Genomic DNA, 23,176 nt, shown 5'->3' with positions numbered 1-23,176 from the left:
CCGTACCTTCCGCCTCCGGATCGGACCCTGAAGATTGGCCATTTGCTGGATTTTGTACTCCAGCTCTGAAATCTCAGCCTGAAGCCAGGTCCAGCGACTCGCGACACCCGCTCTTACTGACAGCCAGTCCCATTCCGCACTACTGGGAATACACAACATATTTGTTAGTTGACAGATATTAAAGATATTTGGGGGTAGACAAACTCTCTCAGTCAGTATTCAGTTGCTTTTCTGCAAGGTGGGCTGCAAAGTTTGGCATTTACAAGACAATGAAGGGCGAGCATACGGTTTAAATTATTTATCTCGCCAAAATAAATATTGACCAAAACATATTGTGCAGAATACTGTAACGCTTATTATATGCATGTAGAAATAGGCTATTGTGTAACATACATAAATGTGAATTAGTAATGTTATAGAAACTCTGCTAACAGTATAGTTCAGCAGTTTATTTAGTTATGGAGTATGCTTATTTCCTTTGTAGTCAGGGGATGAGAAGAACCAGACCATTGACACCAGGAACCATGTTCCGCTAAATAGTGCAAAAAAGCCCCAAAAGCTCTATTTCACTATACAAAGCAGTTACCACACAACCGCTGAACCAGATCATACTCAAACACTCGGTTAAGAGACTATGGTGGTCATTCCGAGTTGTTCGCTCGTTATTTTTTTTCGCATCGCAGCGATTTTCCGCTTATTGCGCATGCGCAGTGTTCGCACTGCGACTGCGCCAAGTAAATTTGCTATGCAGTTAGGAATATTACTCACGGCATTACAAGGTTTTTTCTTCGTTCTGGTGATCGTAATGTGATTGACAGGAAGTGGGTGTTTCTGGGCGGAAACAGGCCGTTTTATGGGTGTGTGCGGAAAAACGCGGGAGTGGCTGAAGAAACGGAGGAGTGTCTGGGCGAACGCTGGGTGTGTTTATGACGTCAAACCAGGAACGACAAGCACTGAACTGATCGCAGATGCCAAGTAAGTGTGAAGCTACTCAGAAACTGCAAAGAACTGTCTATTCGCAATTTTGAGAATCTTTCGTTCGCAATTTTACTATGCTAAGATTCACTCCCAGTAGGCGGCGGCATAGCGTGTGCAAAGCTGCTAAAAGCAGCTTGCGAGCGAACAACTCGGAATGAGGGCCTATAAGGGGGAACGTTATTAGCTGCGAAAATGTAGCTTTTATCACAAATCACAAAAAAAAAAAAATCCTATCCCATTGTCCATGAAAACGGACCCGTGATAATTCTCCATAGGCGTTACCGAAGATTTTTTTTTTAACCCCCCTAAATAACTAATTAGGCACTTAGAAGTTTTTAATTATTCTTAATCAGCCAATGCGGACATGTCATTTTTGGGGTAAAAAAGTGTAAAATGATGGAAATTGGGGACACGGACAGGTATATTGGGGTGCTTTATGAGTTGGACAAGTGTTTTTAGGCTTGCAGGTGGGAGTTATATTTTTTGGGGAAGTTTTTTTTTTTTAAGTCACTAAAAATTACCCCAAAATATACTTTAGATATTTGTTTACGCCTATTAAATTAGCATGTTAACATGAAAAGTCCACGGATTCGCGTGATAACAGGGTCACGGCAGCCTTTAACCGGCTGGGGATTTTTTATGTTCGACTGCTGAGGCTGGTGAACCCCCTCCCCCGATAACTCCTGACTTTGGGGCCAACTGGATAGCCCGGGGCAATCAATCACCCTGCGGTAATCTACCACGCACGGCTAACTGAAATTCTCCCTTAAGGGTCAGATTCTTAATTGTGTCTTTGACCCTATGCTAATGCCGCTACAAAGCCTATCCCCGGTGTACTTCCATGTGTCCAAATGTGCAAGGCTTGAGATCCCCACTCACGTCTTCAGACGCCAGCAGCACCATGCTAGGTGTAATTTCCCCGTCTGAGTGTGGCCTCCTGTATAAATCAGCTATGTACGCAACCGCTGTTATCAACACTCCCATAAGACACAACATCTGCACATGTCTGATTAGCCATCAGTGTTACATCCCAGGCGCTGCCCGGGAATGCTCGATATAATTCAAAGACTCTGCGTCTGAATCTGTGCTGCGACTCTGTACGGTGTGACTCATCAGCCATCCAGAATCACGCGACTCAGAATCACGCAAATTGTACGACTGAGTGAGAACCAGGTTCTACAGCTGGACAGATGTGCAGATGTAATCATCCAGTTTTGTAATCCTTGGCCTAATGGCCGATGACTGTGACACTTGAGTCCTTACACTACAGATTAGAACAGAATTTATCTTTCAAGATATAAAACTTTGTGAGGTCATCAGCCGATGCAGACATAAAAAGCAGCACAGGAAGCACGGTGTGCAGGTGACAGAACGCGCAGATTGCGGAACGCGCTGGTGGCAAATGAGCTGACCCGGCTTTCCTTCTAATCACATGCATTTAATCATATCAGATGACATCTCACTTTATATGCTTGGCATTCAGCTACACATTTTGCAATACTTGGTCAGTTTGGTCCATAACCAAAACTGCCTGTGTATGACTGTGTGACCAGCATCAGACAAGTCTCACCGTCACCACACTGTACAGCTAAAATCCCAGGCAGCCCTGTGACCTGTAGTACGCCAGAGAAAATGATTATATTTGGTTGTCACAATATGGGGCAATCAGAACAGACAGACTGCCGAGGAAACACAATAAGTGTTTGCACATCCTGCTGAGTACTGAAAGCTTTCTCTATGTTTCCATGGCACAGCCGCACTCACAGCTGGCAATTCTTACACTAGTAAGCACATTCAAGATCCTGGGAGGCCAATTACTTATCACAACATGCCTGCGTACATTATTGTTTAACGGAGACATCATCACTACAAAGATCTTTTTATAATTATGTCAGTTATCAACGTGAATCAGTATAATAATATATATATATATATATATATATATATATACATACACATATACACACACATACATATACACACACACACACACATAGACATATATATATATATATATATAAAAATAAAAAAAATGATGCATGTTTTTCATATGTTTTGCTAACTATAAATACACTGCTTTTTCTGTTCTGATTTTTTTAAGTGCTTTTCTGCCATGTCTTTATATCATCCGATTGGTTTTCATTTTTTTATTTGCCATGGATACTACATAAAACTGCTTGCTGGATAGAATCTTATCCAATGCAGAGAACATCCGTGATGTGTCGTCTTTAAGGGCAATTAAACAACTGCTTGTGTAAAGACATGGCTGAAAAGATGTGGGAAAAAAAGCGCTTTGATTTAAATTGAATAAAAAATGCCAGAAATCACAATCATCAACAAAGTCTTTATGGGCAAATTTACCATGTCACGTTTTGTTGCCAATCATCGGAGTCTTTGAAAGGTTGTTTTCACCCAGCAATACGAGTGAATGACGAACACGGACGGCTTGCCTGAAGATAAAGAATACCTGGGGCAGATGTATTAACCTGGAGAAGGCATAAAGGAAGTTATAAACCAGTGATAAGTGCAAGGTGATAAACGCACCAGCCAATCAGATCCAATATAGCTGGTGCGTTTCTCACCTTGCACTTATCACTGGTTTATCACTTCCTTATGCCTTCTCCAGGTTAATACATCTGCCCAACTGTATTCCCTGCCTAGGCGAAGCTGCCCCTGGAACCGTACAGAGTGCAGTCATTTTCCAAACAGTCTCTCTTAACCAGTTGGGTGCTGCGCTCCTGCCAGTTTCATGAAGTCATCTGCGAACAAATGTTTTGTGGGAAAGTGAGAAATCCTGGGGGGGTTCCAGCTAATGCGATTGCCCCCGTCAATCTTTGCTTTTGCAACTAGATCTTGTGAACTCATTTAATAGAAGGGTTGTAAACATATGTTGGGATCTTTCCTTACTATGCACTTTATGGAATGCAAGCAATTCTTGCCATTCTGCACAATTACATAAGCTGGGGCATTCAGATCATTGTCCCCACCTACCTATTAGTCATAACAAAATCTTACATTCATACAGCTTTCTGCAGATACTCCCTGTGTCGCAGCCGCCAGACTGCAGAAATATGCTGCTTTATATTTATAAAGATGAGTTACAGAAATCTTTTGCACTGGGGTCCCCCATGTGATCTTCAGAGCATTTATTACATAGGAAATACACTTTGACATAAAATAAACCAACATATTTTATTGTACATTATGACAAATATCTTCTGGGTATTTAAAGGACCTTTAGATACCAAACTATACATTTTTAAGAATAAACCAAGACAAGGCTGGAATGGCAATATGTCAATTCTGACAAAGGGCAGAAGGGACCAAAAGCCTCCCAGCCCTCTGCTCAGCCTGCATGCAGAGACGAGGTACATCTTGACGCCAAGCCCCCATGAGGCGTGGTCACACCCTTTTTTGTGCCTGCGCAGACGCCCAATGCTGAATTACAGCCCCAGTATGTCTCTGAATGTACATTGTTATTCCGATATTCCACTTCAGCAGATAAAAACTAAAATACTACTTTTGCTCCATTATAATGAGCAAAACATATTGGGGTCGACTCAATTCAGCAACAGTTGAATAGCGCCGGGAATTAGCTCCCGACTCTATTCAATTCAGCTAAAGTTAAGTCGGAGAATGGCGCTTCTCGCCGCCGACTTAACAGGTAGTTTTGTCGGGAGAACAAGCATTCTCCGACTTAACTACCCGCGGCGATGCTGATTCCCGACAGAATCAGCCTCACGTAGGCCACGCGGCAGCTCTTTTGACGGTTTTCTTCTTTCTTCTTCCCGACAATTGAGGGTAACTAGTCGCTGTATTGAATAGTGCCAGGAGCTCATTCCCGACGCTGTTCAACTGTTGCTGAATTGAATCGACCCCATTGTGTGCCTTAGGGGGTAATTCAGAGTTGATTGCAGCGGCAAATTTGTTAGCAGATGGGAAAAAACCATGTGCACTGCATGGGGGGCCGAAGTAACATGTGCAGAGAGAGTTAGATATGGGTGGGGGGTGTTCAAACTGAAATCTAAATTGCAGTGTAAAAATAAAACAGCCAGTACTTACCCTGCACAGAAACAATATAACCCATCCAAATCTAACACTCTCTGCACATGTTACCTCTGCACATAGACACAACCCTGTTCAGAGCTGCAGTTTGCCAAGAAACTGTATGAAAGATGCTTGCAGAGGTCGCTGCTGCCCAGCGTGTTTAAGTCCTAAATTTAAACGGCAATGCTTTTAATAGCAAAATACGTATTTTGCTATTACAGCATTTCCCGTTAAAATTTTGAGCTTAAACACACTGGGAAGCTTAGTAAATAAGCCCCCCACCACTGCACTCGGAGGCTGCAAACTGATGGGATCTGCAGAAATGAAAGAATAATGTGATTAGTTTTATCTAATAACTTGCACTATACATAGTCTTACCATACTGTCCCTTTAAATCAGGACACTCATGAATTATACCCCTTTCAGATTGCCCGCAATAACCCGGGTTATTGCAACTGAACGCGCAGAAATCCAGGTTGTGGTGCAGTCTAAAACGGGCCAGTCAAAATAACCCGTTCACTGATCATCTCATCTCCAAGCGCCACCTTGGCACGCGTCAGCGGTGACGTCACCAACCTGGCAATAAGCTGGGTAGCCAGCCTGAAAGTTCTATAAGTTCTATAAGTTCTATAAGATCGTCCCGATCCCAGGAAGGGCCCGTGTACAGAACCCCAAGTGTGACCCAGCATAGCGATCTGAAAGGGGTATTACACAGGTTCTGTGGCTGGCTGACTTCAAGCCTGCGTTTTACCTGATTTTTTTAATCAGTCACAGCACCAGGGATAGGGTGTAGTATGTTATGTCGGCGGTCGGGCTCCCGGCGACCAGCAGACCGGCGCCGGAATCCCGATCGCCGGTATACCGACGGCTGGGCGAGTGCAAATGAGCCCCTTTGCGGGCTCGGTGTGCTCGCCACGCTGCGGGCGCGGTGGCGCCACGCTATCTATTCTCCCTCCAGGGGGGTCGTGGACCACCAAGAGGGAGAAGAACTGTCGGTATGCCGGCGGTCAGGAGTCTGGCGCCGGTATGCTGGTCGCCAGGAGCACGACCGCCGGCAAAGTGAAGACCACCCCAAGGGAAAGTATGGTAAGCCTATGTATACATACATTTCTTGGGCTTGATGTCAACTGAAATGTTGAATTGTTTGATGAAAAGTGGATCTGTGGCCCAGGTTCCTAATACAGCTCTGAGGGGTTAAGAGATTGTTTACAAGACTGAAGCACTCCAACTGTACTGGGCAGGTAGATCATTCAATAAGAAAGGCTTTACCTCAGCACTGGGCTTGTGCGGCAGAGCAGGCATGCAAGAGGCTGTTTTCCTTACACATTCTGCTTTAGTAAGGTAACGCTGTTTAATAAACCATGACTAGGTGCAGGCTGCAACTTGCTATTGTTTAATTGCACATAATTAAAAACTAGTACAGAATGCCTAGTAATGGGGGTGCTGGCAGCCAGGATTTTCCAAGTTAAGCATCAGATTTCACGTTCCCTATGTCTGTGCGGAAAATATACAGACAAATTATAATTTAGAAGAAAAAATAAAAACCTTTTCATTAATTATCTGGCAACAAATCCTCTCGTGAAACTGGCGTGTGATGCTGCCAGAGGTACAGGTCAGGACGGAGCTAATTGGGGGCCTCCTGCTACAGTAATTATTACACGGCCTCTTCTGAACAAAGATCTTCTTTACAATGCAAAGTGACTAGTATTGGAAAGTATTTTCTAATACAGATATGCTGACAGATTCTACCGGAGACCTTAGCAGTGAGTGGAGACATCCATCAGCCGTTCCAATGCAGGGGTGGTAATTATCACCCCAATCCGCTAACAGTCTGCGCAAGTCACCATTGGAATATTTATGTATTAGTAACTCCGTGGGCAGATAATGTTTCAATTAAAAAACAAAGGAAGGACGGGTTGGTGTGTGGTTTTACAACTATTCAAATAAAAAGATTGTTTGTCCTCAGTTGTTCCATACACCAGGATTAAAATTATCGCAGAAGAAAATCAGCAGATGGCCATACTGGTAAACAAAATCCTATTAATTAGGAAGCGGCTGCAGGAGCCGACACCAACACTCCCAGGTACACCATCAAACAGACCAACCAGATTTCTATCCTCGTCCACCTGTTTGTACTGTGCACAACATAGACAAACAAAGGAGGGGGGGGGGGGGGGGGGGTTCTGGTTGCCCGGAAACCCCCTTCCTCTTGGCAAGTGGCTCAAATTATGACCACAATAGCAATGGTATATAATACGATTACTAGAGCTGCTGCCACAACATGTACTTTTAAGGGCCCTACACACTAGAAGACATAACCAACGTGAAAGATGAACAATGTGGAAGATGAGCAATTTCCCTTGAGTGTACACCAATTTTTCAAACAATTTGAAAGACAAAAGATATCTTTGGAATTGGCACCTTTTTTACATATTTTAATAGGCATTTCTGGGTGTGTGAGCAGGGCTGTAAAAGGAGCATTCTTTGAAATAAGCAATTACAGCATTGCAGACTTTTGGCATTCTAGCTGTTAATTTGCTGAGGTAATCTGAAGAAATTTCACCCCACACTTCCTGAAGCACCTTCCACAAGTTGGATTGGCTTGATGGGCACTTCTTGCGTACCATACGGTCAAGCTGCTCCCACAACAGCTCAATGGGGTTGAGATCTGGTGATTGCGCTGGCCACTCCATTACAGACAGAATACCGGCTGCCTGCTTCTTCCCTAAATAGTTCTTGCATAATTTGGAGGTGTGCCTTGGGTCATTGTCCTGTTGGAGGAGGAAATTGGCTCCAATCAAGCGCTATCCACAGGGTATGGCATGGCGTTGCAAAAACAGGATTTTGATACCTACCGGTAAATCCTTTTCTCCTAGTCCGTAGAGAATGCTGGGGTCCACCTCATGACCATGGGGTATAGACGGTTCCGCAGGAGCCATGGGCACTCTTAAGACTTTTCAATGGGTGTGAACTGGCTCCTCCCTCTATGCCCCTCCTCCAGATCTCAGTTATAGGAACTGTGCCCAGGGAGACGGACATTTCGAGGAAAGGATTTACTTTAATACTAATGGTGAGATACATACCAGCTCACACTTCAACCATGCCGCACAACATGGCATTCACATAACACACGCCAACAGGCATGAACCAATTACAGCAAACATGCTGAAACTAGGAGAAAAGGATTTACTGGTAGGTATCAAAATCCTGTTTTCTCTTATACGTCATAGAGGATGCTGGGGTCCACTTCATGATCATGGGGTTTATACCAAAGCTCCAGTACGGGCGCTAGAGTGCGGATGACCCTGCAGCACCGATTGACCGAACTTGAGGTCTTCATTGGCCAAGGTGTCAAACTTGTAGAATTTTGCAAATGTGTTTGACCCCGACCAAGTAGCTGCTCAGCAAAGTTGCAATGCCGAGACCACCCGGGCAGCCGCCCAGGATGAGCCCACCTTCCTAGTGGAATGGGCCTTCACCGACGTCGGTAACGGCAATCCAGCCGTAGTATGAGTGTGCTGAATCGTACTTGTGATCCAACGTGCAATAGTCTGCTTGGAAGCAGGACACCCAATCTTGTTGGGAGCATACAGGACAAACAAAGACTCTGTTTTCCGTATTCGAGCTGTTCTAGCGACATAAATCTTCAAAGCTCTAACCACATCTAGAGACTTTGACTCAGTGAACGTGTCAGTAACTACTGGCACCACAATAGGTTGGTTTATGTGGAAAGATGAAACCACCTTTGGAAGAAAATGTTGACGAGTTCTCAACTCTGCCCTATCTTCATGGAAGATCAGGTAAGGGCTCTTGTGAGACAAGGCCCCCAACTCAGACACCCGCCGTGCGGATGCCAATGCCAAAAGCATCACCACTTTCCAAGTGAGAAACTTCAACTCTATCTCTTGTAGAGGCTCAAACCAATCCGATTGAAGAAACTGCAACACCAGATTAAGGTCCAATGGAGGCTGGATGTGCAGAACCCCTTTCACGAAGGTCTGAACCTCTGGAAGAGAGGCCAATTGTTTTTGGAAGAACACTGACAAGGCTGAAATCTGGACCTTGATGGACACCAATCGGAGGCCCGCCTACACACCAGCCTGCAGAAAATGGAGAAAACGTCCCAACTGAAACTCTTCTGTAGGAGCCTTCTTGGATTCACACCAAGACACATATTTTCTCCAAATACGGTGGTAATGTTTCGACGTTACTCCTTTCCTGGCCTCAATAAGGGTGGGGATGACTTCCTTGGGAATACCCTTACGGGCTAGGATCCGGCGCTCAACAGCCATGCCATCAAACGTAGCCGTGGTAAGTCTTGATACACGCACGGCCCCTGCTGTAGCAGGTCCTCGCGAAGAGGAAGAGGCCGAGGATCTTCTATGAGCAACTCCTGAAGATCTGGGTACCAAGACCTCCTTGGCCAGTCTGGGACAATGACGATTGCTCGAACTCTTGTTCTCCTTATGATCCTGAGCACCTTTGGGATCAGCGGAAGTGGAGGGAAAACATACACCGACTGGAACACCCACTGGGCCACTAGCGCATCCACTGCTATTGCTTGAGGGTCTCTCGACCTGGAACAATATTTCTGAAGCTTCTTGTTGAGACGAGATGCCATATTGTCTACTTGAGGAACTCCCCAAAGACTTGTCACCTCTGCGAAGACTTCTTGGTGGAGGCCCTACTCTCCTGGATGGAGATCGTGTCTGCTGAGGAAGTCTGCTTCCCAGTTGTCTACTCCCGGAATGAAAATTGCAGGCAGAGCCTTTACATGTCTTTCTGCCCAGAGGAGGATCTTCGTCACCTCTGCCATTGCCGCTCTGCTTTTCGTTCCGCCCTGCTTGTTTATGTACGCGACTGCTGTTACATTGTCCGACTGGATCTGCACGGAATGATCTCGAAGAAGATGGTTGTTGAAGGCCGTTGTAAATGGCTCTCAATTCCAGCACGTGTATGTGAAGGCAGGCTTCCTGACTTGACCATTTTCCTTGGAAGCTTTCCCCCTGAGTGACAGCTCCCCAGCCTCGGAGACTTGCATCCGTGGTTACCAGGACCCAGTCCTGAATCCCGAACCTTCGTCCCTCTAGTAGGTGAGAACTGTGTAGCCACCACAGGAGCGAAATCCTGGCTTTTGACGACAGGATTATCTTCCGGTGCATGTGTAGGTGGGATCCCGACCACTTGTCCAACAGGTCCCACTGGAATACCCTGGCATGGAACCTGCCAAACTGTATGGCCTCGTAGGCCGCCACCATCTTCCCCAACAACCAAATGCACTGATGGATCGACACACTCGATGGTTTCAATATCTGTTTTACCATTTTCTGGATTTCCAGAGCCTTTTCCACCGGAAGAAATACTCTCTGAACTTCTGTGTCCAGAATCATCCCAAGACAATCTTGTCGTCGGTTCCAACTGTGACTTTGGATAATTTATGATCCAACCGTGTTGTTGGAGTATTGACAGGGAGAGTGTGATGTTTTGTAACAACTGCTCCCTGGATATCGCCTTTATCAGGAGATCGTCTAGATAAGGAATTATATTGACTCCTTTTTGACGCAGGAGAACCATCATCTCCACCATCACCTTGGTGAATACCCTCGGCGCCGTGGAGAGACCGAAAGGTAACGTCTGGAATTGGTAATGGCAATCCTGAACCGCGAATCTCAGATAAGCCTGGTGAGGAGGATAAATGGGAACATGCAGGTAAGCATCTTTTATGTCTACAGACACCATGTAGTCCCCCTCCTCCAGACTGAAAATCACTACCCTCCATGATTCCATTTTGAACTTGAATCGTTTCAAGTAGAGATTCAGATTTTTCAGGTTTAGGATCGGTCTGACCGAGCCGTCCGGCTTCGGAACTACAAAAAGGCTTGAATAAACCCTCGTGTCACCTCATCTCACCCTGTGGTGGCACGCTCTTTGTATACTTGGGACCTTGTAGTGAGAAAACATCAGCTGGCCCCTAATCCGTCCCCCCTCATACCGCTGTTCCAAAACCCTGCCTTTCCTCCAGGAATGGTTAGATCTGCTTTCTCACTCTGGAAACAGGGGAGCATACATTTTCTCAATGATATCACCTCTAGTTCATCTTTTCCTTTGTTTACTCAGATTCAGACACAATACACTCTCCCTCATAGTGAATTCTTCCGATACCTCCAACTCAGGCACTTCCACTCCGGGGTTCATACTACTCTCTCTTCTAGGCCTCTCACCACTCTTGAAAATATATGTATGAGACGCTCTTCTACGAAAGGTCTTATTTCTGACCTCTATGCTCTGCTATTGCAAGGCTCTGCCCCTCCCAAGGATCACAGAGAATTGGCCTGGGAGAAAGACCTAGGTGCAACTCTAGATGAGGAGGAATAGGGAGAAATATGGAGTAATGCGAACACCAGCTCTATCTGTGTAAGGATAAAGGAAAATGTGTATAAACTGTTGTACCGTTGGTATTATGTACCCTCTCGCTTAAAGGCGATGTACCCTGATGTTACAGACCGTTGCTGGAGGGGTTGTGCTGCTGAGGGGACGTACATGCATATTTGGTGGACTTGCCCGAAATTAATACCTTTATGGAAGGACGTTGTTCAACTTCTCTCGCTTTTATTCACTATTCCAATCCCCCTGGATCCTAAATACTTCTTATTACCTTTAGATCTCCCGACTTTAACTAAACACCAGAACAAGCTATTACGTCATGTAGCTACTGCTACGATATGCCAGATTGCAAAGGCCTGGAGGCTGCCATCCCCACCATCTTTGCAATCCGTCATCGCCTACATTTGGTATGTCTATAAGATGGAATATATGACCAGTCTCATTAGGCAATCTGCCAGGGCATTCGATAAAGTATGGACACCCTGGCTCGCCTCTCAAAATGCCCCCTCCCCATTCTGTAGCTAATTAAGTTATGTACCCTCCTTTTTGTATCAGCTGCCTGGGTCCCACCACTTGGACCCTCCTTCTCTTCTTTTTGTTCCTCTTTCTGCCCGCACTCTTGTTCCTTTTTCTTTCTGTATCTTTTTTCCTGCTCTCCCATCCCCCTGGGCTGGTTGGCCACACCATTGGTCTAGGGGACTCTCTCTTTTCTCTCACCCTACTTCTGTCACCTTGCTTAAAAAACAAAAATAGATTTACTCATTTGATTGCTGTAATGTTTCTTTGTTGTATATATTCATATACTATAATCTTTTGTTTCTGTTCCTGTGAAACATACCGATTTTGTGTATTGTTGTAAAGCGCCCAATAAAACCTTTTAAAAAAATAAATAAATAAAAAGGCTTGAATAAAACCCCTCCCCTTGTTGTGACAAAGGTACCAGGACTATGACCTGATCCTGACATAATTTTTGGATTGCCGCTGTTACTGCTTCCCTTTCCGGAAGAGAAGCTGGCAAGGTCGATTTGAAAAATCGGCATGGGGGAGCGTCTTGAAACTCCAGCTTGTACCTCTGGGATACTATCTGCAAAACCCAGGGGTCCAGGCCAGACAGAATCCAACCTTGGCTGAACAGTTTGAGATGTGCCCCCACCCGAGCGGCCTCCCGGGCCTCAGTGTCATGCTGAAGATTTGGCAGAAGTAGGGGTAGACTTCTGATCCTGGGAACCTGAAGCCGCTGTGGACTTTTTTCCCCTTCCCCTACCTGCAAAGAAGGGGGAACCTCTCGCTTTTTTGTATTTATTGGGCCGAAAGGACTGCATGTGCGGGTGATATGTCTTTTTTGCCGATGCAGGCGCAGGGGGCAAAAATGTCGACTTACCTGCGGTAGCCGCCGAGACTAACGCATCCAGTCCATCGCCAAATAAGGCCTCACCTTTATATGGGAGAGCCTCCATATTTCTTTTGGAATCTGCATCCGCGTTCCGCTGGCGAATCCACAACGCCCGCCGAGCCGATACTGCCATGGTAGCAGCTTGTGAATTCAAGAATCCAATATCTTTCATCGCTTCTAGCATGTATGCGGCAGCGTCTTTGATATTCCCTAATTTAAGGAGTATCTCAATCTCATCTTTATCAATCGTGTCAATTTCTGATGACACACTTTCTGACCATTTTTCAATAGCGCGACTCACCCACGCACAAGCAATTGTGGGCCTGAGCAGCGTACCATTGGCAACATAAATGGATTTCAATGTATCTTTCGGTCTGCCGGCTCTTTTAGTGAAGCCGTACCAGGTGCAGGGAGAATTACCTTCTTTGTCAACCTGGACAGTGCACTGTCTAACACAGGGGGTGACTCCCATTTTTTTCTGTCCTCCACCGGGAAAGGATAAGCTATCTGAATTCTCTTGGGAATACGAAATTTCTTTTCGGGATTCCCCCACATCCCTTCAAAGAGTGTTTTAAGCTCGTGAGAAGGAGGGAAAGTGACCTTAGATTTCTTTTCTTTATAGAAATAATCCTAGTAGGTACAGGAGTGGCTTCCGTGACTTCCAGAACTTCCCTTATAGCCACAATCATATATTGTATATTTTTTGCCAATTTATGATCTATTTCTCTGGAGTCACTATCGTCGACACAAGAATCAGTGTCCGTGTCGGTATCAGTATTCACAATATTCGCAAATGGTCTCTTATGTGACCCAGAGGGGTCGCCTGCGGATGGAAGAACAGAGCCCTGAAAAATACCATCCTCCACAGATTTTCTCCAGAACTCAGCATGAGATTCAGACTTATCAAATCTCCTATTGATATGATGCATACTATCACATAATTCTTTCACCCATGCAGGCTCTTGGTGTGACGGCAGCGCCACCACATTACACTTCTGTGTCCCTTAAATGGTTTCCTCCGGGGAGGAACTCCCTGCCTCTGACATGTCTTACACACGTGTACAACACACACACAGACACACTGGGACTTATAGGGGACAGACCCACAGTAAAATCTGTCAGAGGGACACAGTTTAGGAACAGCCAGTTCACAACCCCAGCGCCAGTATCTAATGCCTGTGAACACAGAATGCCCACTGACATGCAGCGCTTTTTACACAGTAAAACACACTTGTAAAGCACCAAATTCGCTTGTGCCCCCCCTGTTTTGCACCCTGATATTTGCAGTCAGAAGTGAAGGAGGACCAGCGATGTCTCTGCAGCCTGAGGAGAGAGAAAATGGCGCTGAGCAGTGTGCTGGCTGCCTGAGGAAGAAGCTCTGGCCTTTTTACCTCAGAACTTTTCATAATATTTATACTGGCGGGGGTAGGGCTGTGCCTGGGCATCTTATGCCCCCTTTTTGCCAGTTTATAGAGGTGTTTTTGCTGCCCAGGGCCTGTGTGTGGGCAGCAATGGCGCGCTGCGCTCCCGCAAGCCACGCTGTACCTCAGCCGTCACTTTTCTTGATAGAAGATCTGTTTTCTTCTACTCACCTGTCTTCTGACTTCTGGCTCTGTGAGGGGGGTAACGGCGTGCTGTGGGAGTGAGCATCTAGACACAGCTAGCGTTCAGTACCCTTCAGGAGCTAATGGTGTCCTGTCAGCCAGAAGCTGAGCCATGAAACTCTTCAGGAAGATGGTTCCTACTTCTGCCCCCTCAGTCACACGAAGCAGGGAGACTGCTGCCAGCAGTTGTCCCTGAAAACAAAAAACCTAACATAAGTCTTTTCAGAGAAGCTCAGTAGAGCTCCCCTAGAGTGCATCCAGTCTGCCTGGGCACATTTCCTATAACTGAGGTCTGGAGGAGGGGCATAGAGGGAGGAGCCAGTTCACACCCATTGAAAAGTCTTAAGAGTGCCCATGGCTCCTGCGGAACCATCTATACCCCATGGTCATGAAGTGGACCCCAGCATCCTCTAGGACGTATGAGAAATAGAGTTATAGGCGGCCTTCCTTATTGAAAATCCCTTTTACCGAGCTGCTGTGGGGGACCCGCGGAGTCGGGGAGTGCTTTTAAGCGCTCCTGCAGAATGCGGCCTCCCCCCGGCCTGAAGCCTGGGACTCGAGTTTGGGGCCGGGCCGGAGTGACGAGCCGGGACAGACGTACCGCAGGACTCCATCACCTCTCACCCATCCTCCCTGTGTCCCCCCTCTCTCTTACACCTGAGGGTGGAGGACTGCCTGACCGGGGGACGTCTCTCGGGGCCCGCACTGTGGACGGCGCTCGTTCCGGTGGAGGCCGCCGGAGCCCGGATCGCGGACCTGGTGACCGGAGGAGGCTGGGATCGGGGTCGGACGACGAGACCCTTCGGGTATGTAACTCCCTCTGCACCCTCTGTCCTGCGACCCGACCCCCAACGCTGCCGCAAGGTGAGGCCTGCTTCCCGAACCGGAGCCGGGGCCTCGAGTTTGGCGGCGGCCCGCCCGCGACCTCCAGGCCTGGCGCACTCGCCCCGGGAGCTCCCACGGGCATCTGAGAGATCCCTCCCTCCTGCTCCTCACACACCTGCCTCCTGTCTCGCGTGCCCTGACGCTCCCAGACGCTGGAGACCCTCCTGGGGAGCTCCGGAGCTGTCCTCCGTCCTCTTCCAGCTCCTTGTCTCCTACAGCACCGGCGGCCATTTTGTGGGCTTCCGGGACCATAATATTCCCTGCCTATCACCATCTAAAGCTCACCAGACCACACATTGGGACCTGCCCGAGGGCCGTCCCCATTGCTGGCTGCGGATCTCTCCCCCCACTGGGACCCGGCTGCAGTGCTGCCCCGGCCACTGGCTGGTCCGTGCCCGGGGCTCGCCTCCACGGTCTCTGAACAGAGGAGATTCTACACAGGACCCCCCTCGTCCTGCGATCTCTGATTACCTGCCTCCTCTCAGGGGCTGGGCACCCCCCCTGCCTTCCCGGAGCTCCCCGGACCTACCCCGTCGGCCGGGCTCGGCTAACCACATCATAATGCCGCCTTAAAGCTCTTGCCCTACCTTCCCCGGTCCTGAGCCTCACCGCTGGAGCGCCACCTCAATCTCCCACCCTGCTACCCACCCCCTCCTCCATCCTCCCACGATGACCAGGGGTAACAAAAAGTCCCAGGGGTCCGACCTCACACCGTTCCTTACCAAAAAAAGCACCCCGGCCAAGATCAGGCCTGATAATCCTGGACCCCCCCAGGGTCCCTCCGAATCGGAGACTGAAGATGACGACCTCACACCCCTCACCCGCAAGGACTTTCTCTCCCTCCTTAAGGAAATGCGGGACATCAAGTCCTCAGTCCAGGCTCTCCACTCCCTGAAATCCGACATTGCCGACATCGACTCCAGGACCGATCAACTTGAACGAAGAGTGGAGGAGGTGGTGTCGTTCCAACAAACGGTCGAAACCGACTTTCATCAACTCCGCCAAGATGTTGCCCACCTCAAGGAGGAGCATGAGGATCAGGACAATAGGGCGAGAAGAAATAACCTGAGGATCCGGGGTATCCCCGAGGAAGTCGAGGCGACTCACCTTGACCTCTACCTCAAACGCCTCTTCGCACACCTGTCGCCTGACACACCTGAGGAACATCTCCTCCTGGACCGAGCGCATCGAGCTCTGCGGCCTCGCTCCCAGGACTCCTCTCAGCCCAGAGATGTTATTCTCCGACTACACTATTTCACTGCAAAGGAGGCCGTCATGAGGGAGGCCCGACGGCTGGGCTCTGTGACTTTCCAAAACACCCCTCTTCAGATCTTTCAGGACCTATCTCCGCTCACTCTAGCCAAACGCAGGGACTTCAAACCCATTACTTCCCTGCTCTCCCGTCATAATGTAAAGTACCGCTGGGGTTTCCCCTTTCGTATCTTGGTATGGCACCAAGGGAAGCTCCTCACGGCCAGAGACCACTCTGAGGCCCAAACGCTGCTCTCCAAGCTGGGCATCCACGTCTCCGACCAGGATGCCCACTCTCAACGCCAACCACCTCGGACACAACTCCCTCCAGTCCCCCCGCTCTGAGTGGTTTACAGTACCGACCTCTGCGGCCTCCCAGGCTCCACCTCCGGCTCCCTGTTGAACTCTCAGCTCTCTAAGTTACTGTTCCCCTCTACTTAATTGGGTAGACCCTTCCTGGTCACACTCCTCCGTCAGGAGAGCTGTCCACTCTAAATTCCTCGTATCCTGATCTCCCGGCCCCTTAGTTACACCATAAATGTTCAGATGTTACCCCCTGTTTGTTTGACTGTTTAACCCTTTTGAATGTTTAATTCCTTAAATGTTTAAATCTTACACTGCTGATATGTTCAACATACTGAATTCTGACTTACTGTCTTCCATCTACCCCCCCCCCCCCTCTCCTTTGCCCCTTGGGGCTGGCGCTCCAGCTACCTTCTCTTCCTGTCTTCTCTCCAGCCTTTCTCCCTCAGGCACCTCCGGGGGAGGTTTGCCTTCTGCCCTTTGCCGAGCGACTTGCGATCCGTGATCCGGACCCCATGCCGCGCCCCCACGGGGCTCTGAGCCCTCTTGCTGACCTAGGTGCCCTTCCGACACCTAGCACCCCTTCCCCTTGTCAGCACTACCGGTCCTGGCCTTTACTGCCAGATGACCAACCACCCTCCCCTCCCTCCCGGTCTCCTTTCCCTCCCCCTCCCCCTCTGACCACATTCTCTCTTGCCTTATATCCCTTCTTTCTGTCTCCTTCTCTCCCCCTCCTGCCTCCAGCTCTCTTTGCTCTTTCCAATCTGCCTTCCTCGTTCTTACCTACCCATGGGTCTCCGGGTACTATCTTTTAATGTGAAGGGCTTGAATAGCCCTCAAAAGAGAGGTAAGCTCTTTGTCTCCCTTAAACACCATTCCGGCGATTTGATCTTCCTACAGGAGACTCACTTTCTGCATGACTCCCACCCCACCCTGCAATGTAAGTCATACCCTGACTCCTTCCATGCCTGCGACCACTCGGCCAAAAAACGGGGGGTTGCGATTTTATTTGCCCGCCACCTCACCTTTGAACTCCTAGACTCATATCCCGACAAAGATGGTCGGTTTCTCGTTCTGGTGGGGAAACTTAATAATAACCTCTGTACCCTAGCTAACATTTACGCCCCTAACCAACGACAGGAAAAGTTCTTTACAAGGCTAGATAACCTCCTTACTCGAGTGCGGCAGGGCGACCTCATACTTGCTGGGGACTTTAACTCCGTCTTGAACCCACAGATAGACCGCTCTACCTCCTCTCCTACAGCCTCCCCATCAGACTCCCTTCGCTCTAGATCCCTCCTCCGTCTCATGCGATCCCAACTTCTCTACGACTCTTGGAGGATTAAAGACTCCTCTGCCCGCGATTATACCTTTTACTCTGCCCCTCATAACTCCTACTCCCGCATTGATATGGTCCTGCTCAGCCACGATCTCGCTCTGAATCTCCGCGATGCCCATATCCACCCACTAATCTGGTCCGACCATGCCCCCATCACCTGCGATCTCGCAGGTTTGGTTTCACGCCCTCGCCCTATGACATGGCGCCTCAACGATTCTCTCCTCCACAACCCTGAGATACGGTCCCATCTCCAGGACAAGATCTCAGACTATTTCACCCTGAATGATTCCCCTGATACCTCCAGGTCTACCCTCTGGCTGGCACACAAAGCAGTCCTCCGCGGACACCTTATCAGCCTAGCCTCAAAAGCTAAAAAGCAATCCCTCTCTCAATACAACAAGCTCTCCATTAAACTCCACTCACTAGAGACCCAACATAAGGCGTCCTCTGACCAGACTATCTTGTCCGAACTTCGTACTGTTAAGGCAGAACTTGATCTGCTTCTCACTGCACGGGTGGCCAAGCGTCTTAAGTGGCTTCGCCAGTCCTTTTATGAGAAAGGTGACAAGGCGGACAAGATTCTGGCGGCACGACTCCGCTCCACGAGAGCCAAAACCAACATTGTCACTATCAGAAACTCTCTCAATCAACTAGTCCATGACCTCGCTGCCATTAGAGCAGCCTTTCAATCCTACTATGCTGACCTATACAATCTCCCACCCCTCTCATCGGGCTCCTCCCCCCTACCCCAATCCGACCTCATCTCCCACTTCCTTTCTGCTTCTAATTTACCCAGATTACCCCAGGACGCCATGGACCTTCTTAACAGCGAGATCTCGGTGGAAGAAATTACTCAGACCATACTCATGCAAAAAAATTGGCAAATCTCCGGGCCCGGATGGGTTCACAGCTCTCTACTATAAAAAATTCTCTACTCTTCTCTCCCCCCACCTTCAGTCCCTGTTCAATAAGATTGTCCATGGCGACCCTTTCCCCCCGGAGATGCTGGAGGCAAGAATTGTGGTGATCCCCAAAGAAGGCAAGGACGCCCTTAATTGCGCTAGCTACCGCCCCATATCTCTCCTGAACTTAGACCTGAAAATCTTTGCTAAGATCCTGGCCAACCGTCTCAACCCATACCTCCCTTCCCTTGTTCATTACGACCAAGTGGGGTTCATCCCGGGCCGTCAGGCGAGAGATAACACCAGGCGAGCTGTGGACCTTATACATATCTCGAACTCCAGGGGGTCCCCCACTATCATGCTCTCCTTGGATGCTGAAAAAGCATTTGACCGGATCTCCTGGAGTTTTCTGAGAGCCTCCCTGGAGGCCTACGGCCTATCCGGTGGCTTTCTTACTAGCGTCTTAGCACTATACTCCACCCCCACCGTTTTAATTAATGGTACCCCATCTGCCCCACTTGGTATCTCCAATGGTACACGCCAGGGTTGCCCCCTTTCACCCCTGATATTTGCCCTCATTATAGAGCCCCTAGCCTCCCAAATTAGAGCACACCCGGACATACACGGAATACAGGTAGGCCCCATAGATCCTAAAATTTCCCTCTTCGCAGACGACATCCTACTCTCTCTGACCCAGCCTCTCATTTCACTCCCAAACCTATTCTCAGTCCTACACTCTTATAGCCTCATATCTGGGTATAAGATCAACTACTCCAAATCTGAGGCCATGATGCTTCATATCCCTCATCATGAGGCAGAGTCCCTCCGCGCTAACTTTAATTTTAAATGGCAACCCACGAAGATTAAATACTTAGGAATATACCTAACCTCTCGTTATGACTCCCTCTTTCAGGAAAATTTCCCATCCCTCCTCACCAGCACACTTGCCGACCTCACCTCCTGGAACCATAATTCCCAAATGGCTCTATCTCTTCCAGACCCCAAAAGAGAAAATAAAGGCGCCTCTAAGAGCCTAGGCTGACATGCTGCTCGCTGCTCTCAAAAATATAGGTATTAGCAAACCTACAAAGACAACAAAAAAACAAGGAAGTAGAGAGCGCAAGCAGACTGAATTGACAATATTTAATTAAAACTGCACAAGGAAAACAATATATTATATATATGTGTAATTGATAAAACATAAAATTATGAACAAATGGGATCCTCCAGCTTACAGTCCATTTAATGCAATAATGGATTCCGAATTAGGCAGTCAAAAGCTCCTTCTATTTAGAGCAATGAGTTCATCAATTTGTGTTTAAATAACTTTTTTTTGCAGATTATTCACTTCTAAAAAGTTATTTATTCTGGAAAATCACTTATATTGGATTATCAGATAACAAATGTGCTGCTTGCTCCAGCACTTTATATTCCAAAAGGATAGCAGCTTTGTATATAGAAATCCGTCTTCCAGTGTGCTTTACAGCGGCTCCGTCTACCGCTCTCCCTAAAGCACACTTGTGGAATCTTTCAATAAAATAGCCGCTTACCGCATCCGGATGAGTTCAGCTTCACGGCACTGAAAATCACCATGCACCAGACGGCTGTACCGCAAACTCCCGAGTGGAATAGATGACGGCCACGGTCCCCGTTTAGCAAGGCGGACCACTGCAGGTGGCTGTGATGAAAACGAATCCACTGGTGCGGTGCAGAAATTGTGATGAATATCAAAAGCACAAATGGAGAGTGCCGGGATCCCAAGTCCGAAAAGATCCTGACGCGTTTCTCGACCTACGTACACTGGTCGTTTCCTCAGAGGGAGAAAGTATCTTTCTCCCTCTGAGGAAACGACCAGTGTACGTAGGTCGAGAAACGCGTCAGGATCTTTTCGGACTTGGGATCCCGGCACTCTCCAATTGTGCTTTTGATATTCATCACAATTTCTGCACCGCACCAGTGGATTCGTTTTCATCACAGCCACCTGCAGTGGTCCGTCTTGCTAAACGGGGACCGTGGCCGTCATCTATTCCACTCGGGAGTTTGCGGTACAGCCGTCTGGTGCATGGTGATTTTCAGTGCCGTGAAGCTGAACTCATCCGGATGCGGTAAGCGGCTGTTTTATTGAAAGATTCCACAAGTGTGCTTTAGGGAGAGCGGTAGACGGAGCCGCTGTAAAGCACACTGGAAGACGGATTTCTATATACAAAGCTGCTATCCTTTTGGAATATAAAGTGCTGGAGCAAGCAGCACATTTGTTATCTGATAATCCAATATAAGTGATTTTCCGGAATAAATAACTTTTTAGAAGTGAATAATCTGCAAAAAAAAGTTATTTAAACACAAATTGATGAACTCATTGCTCTAAATAGAAGGAGCTTTTGACTGCCTAATTCGGAATCCATTATTGCATTAAATGGACTGTAAGCTGGAGGATCCCATTTGTTCATAATTTTATGTTTTATCAATTACACATATATATAATATATTGTTTTCCTTGTGCAGTTTTAATTAAATATTGTCAATTCAGTCTGCTTGCGCTCTCTACTTCCTTGTTTCTTCCAGACCCTCCCAGTCGCAGTCCCGGCCTCCTTTCTCCGTACTATCCAACGAGCCCTTGTGCGTTTTATTTGGAACCACAGACCTCCCCGCATTGCTGCCAATACCCTGAAAAGACCAACCTCCGAGGGAGGCAGAGGCCTTCCCGATGCCAAACTTTACTACCTAGCCTCTCATCTATCCCACATTGTCACCTCATATGCTCCTCCGGGAACGGTGTCCTGGCTAGATATCGAGGCAGCCTTTATTGGTCTCCCAGATCTGACCCCCTTGTGGGGCCTCTCCCCCACCTCCCGACCCCCAACCTCTAAACTTCTCCCCACTATTAAATTCAATCTTAAAACCTGGGACTCCCTCTCCCTGAAGAAAGACCTCACTACTACACCCTCGCCCCTGACCCCCATCTGGCAGAATCCTATGTTCCCTCCTGGACTCTCAGTTACGAGGTCCCGGCCTTGGGTAACGCTGGGCCTCAAATTCCCAACTGATTTCGCGAATCGGGGCCAATGGTTGTCTCTACCTGACCTTCAACAAAAAACTCCTTCGCAGTCACTTAATCCCTTCCAATTCCTACAAATACGCCATTTTCTAGGCTCCCCCCCCCCCACCGCCTTACTCCGCGCCCTCACCCCCTTTGAAAGCCTATGCATCAATTCCCATTCCTCCAAAGGCGTAATCTCCCAACTTTACTCTCTCCTACTAGACTCCTCCCTTCCCCCCTCTCGGCCCCATGAGCTCGCATGGGAACGAGACCTTGGGCCCCCACCAGAAACTGAAGACTGGGAAGATATGAGACTAGGGATTGCTAAATGCTCCATCGCCACCGCTTTTAAGGAAACGTCCTATAAAGTTTACTATCGCTGGTACTACACCCCCGACCGACTTAATACATTCTTCCCGTCTTCCTCCCCCGTGTGTTGGAGGAACTGCGGGTCCAGAGGCACTATGCTTCACATATGGTGGACCTGCCCGGTCATTGTGCCCTTCTGGGACTTAGTCCACTCCCTTCTCAACTCCCTCTTGGAGTCTCCTGTGCGGAAGGACCCTTGGATCTCTTTACTATGTTACCCTTCCCCGCTCCTCAATAAACTCTCCCAAAAATTGGCCACACACATTCTAACGGCAGCAAAATCATTGATAGCTCTCAACTGGAAGAACCCCTCCCCACCCTCCCTACTGTCCCTTAAAACTAAAATTTGGCACATTGCCTCAATGGAAAAGATTACTTACTACCTCCACGACCGGGGCCACATTTTCGAGCAAGTTTGGGCCCCTTGGCTTATGGCCGAACACAGATAGCCGATCCCCCCCCCCCCCATGCTCCTGGCCCTCCCCGTAGACCCATGGGCACCTTCTATTATCTCTCCTTCCGACATACCTCCTTTTCTTTTCTTCCCTTTCTCCCCGCTCTCTCTCTTCCCTCTGTCCTGTCCGCTCCTGTCTCCTCTGTGATCACCCTCTTCCCTTTTCTCCCGATCTTGTCATTTCCAGGATATATGCCATGTACAGACTTTACTGTGGTTCTCCCCCCCCC

The 23,176-nt window shown here is 48.2% G+C and overlaps 1 protein-coding gene across 5 annotated transcripts in view; it reads right to left on the bottom strand.

Annotated features, from left to right (window-relative positions):
* The window catches only part of KANSL1L (KAT8 regulatory NSL complex subunit 1 like), a 177,012-nt gene that overhangs the window by 86,143 nt on the left and 67,693 nt on the right, over positions 1–23,176 (bottom strand). For 4 of the 5 annotated variants that reach the window (XM_063933096.1, XM_063933094.1, XM_063933093.1 and 1 more), the window contains exon 3: positions 7–142. In XM_063933096.1, coding sequence (XP_063789166.1) covers positions 7–142 — 136 coding nt within the window. The remainder of the gene's footprint in view (positions 1–6; positions 143–23,176) is intronic. The other variant, XM_063933095.1, reaches the window with a different exon arrangement.

The sequence above is a fragment of the Pseudophryne corroboree genome, chromosome 7, assembly GCF_028390025.1.
Source record: "Pseudophryne corroboree isolate aPseCor3 chromosome 7, aPseCor3.hap2, whole genome shotgun sequence".
In the NCBI taxonomy this organism is placed as follows: domain Eukaryota; kingdom Metazoa; phylum Chordata; class Amphibia; order Anura; family Myobatrachidae; genus Pseudophryne; species Pseudophryne corroboree.
The sequence above is the reverse complement of the archived record's forward strand: the minus strand, read 5'-3'. Positions and strand labels throughout refer to the sequence as shown.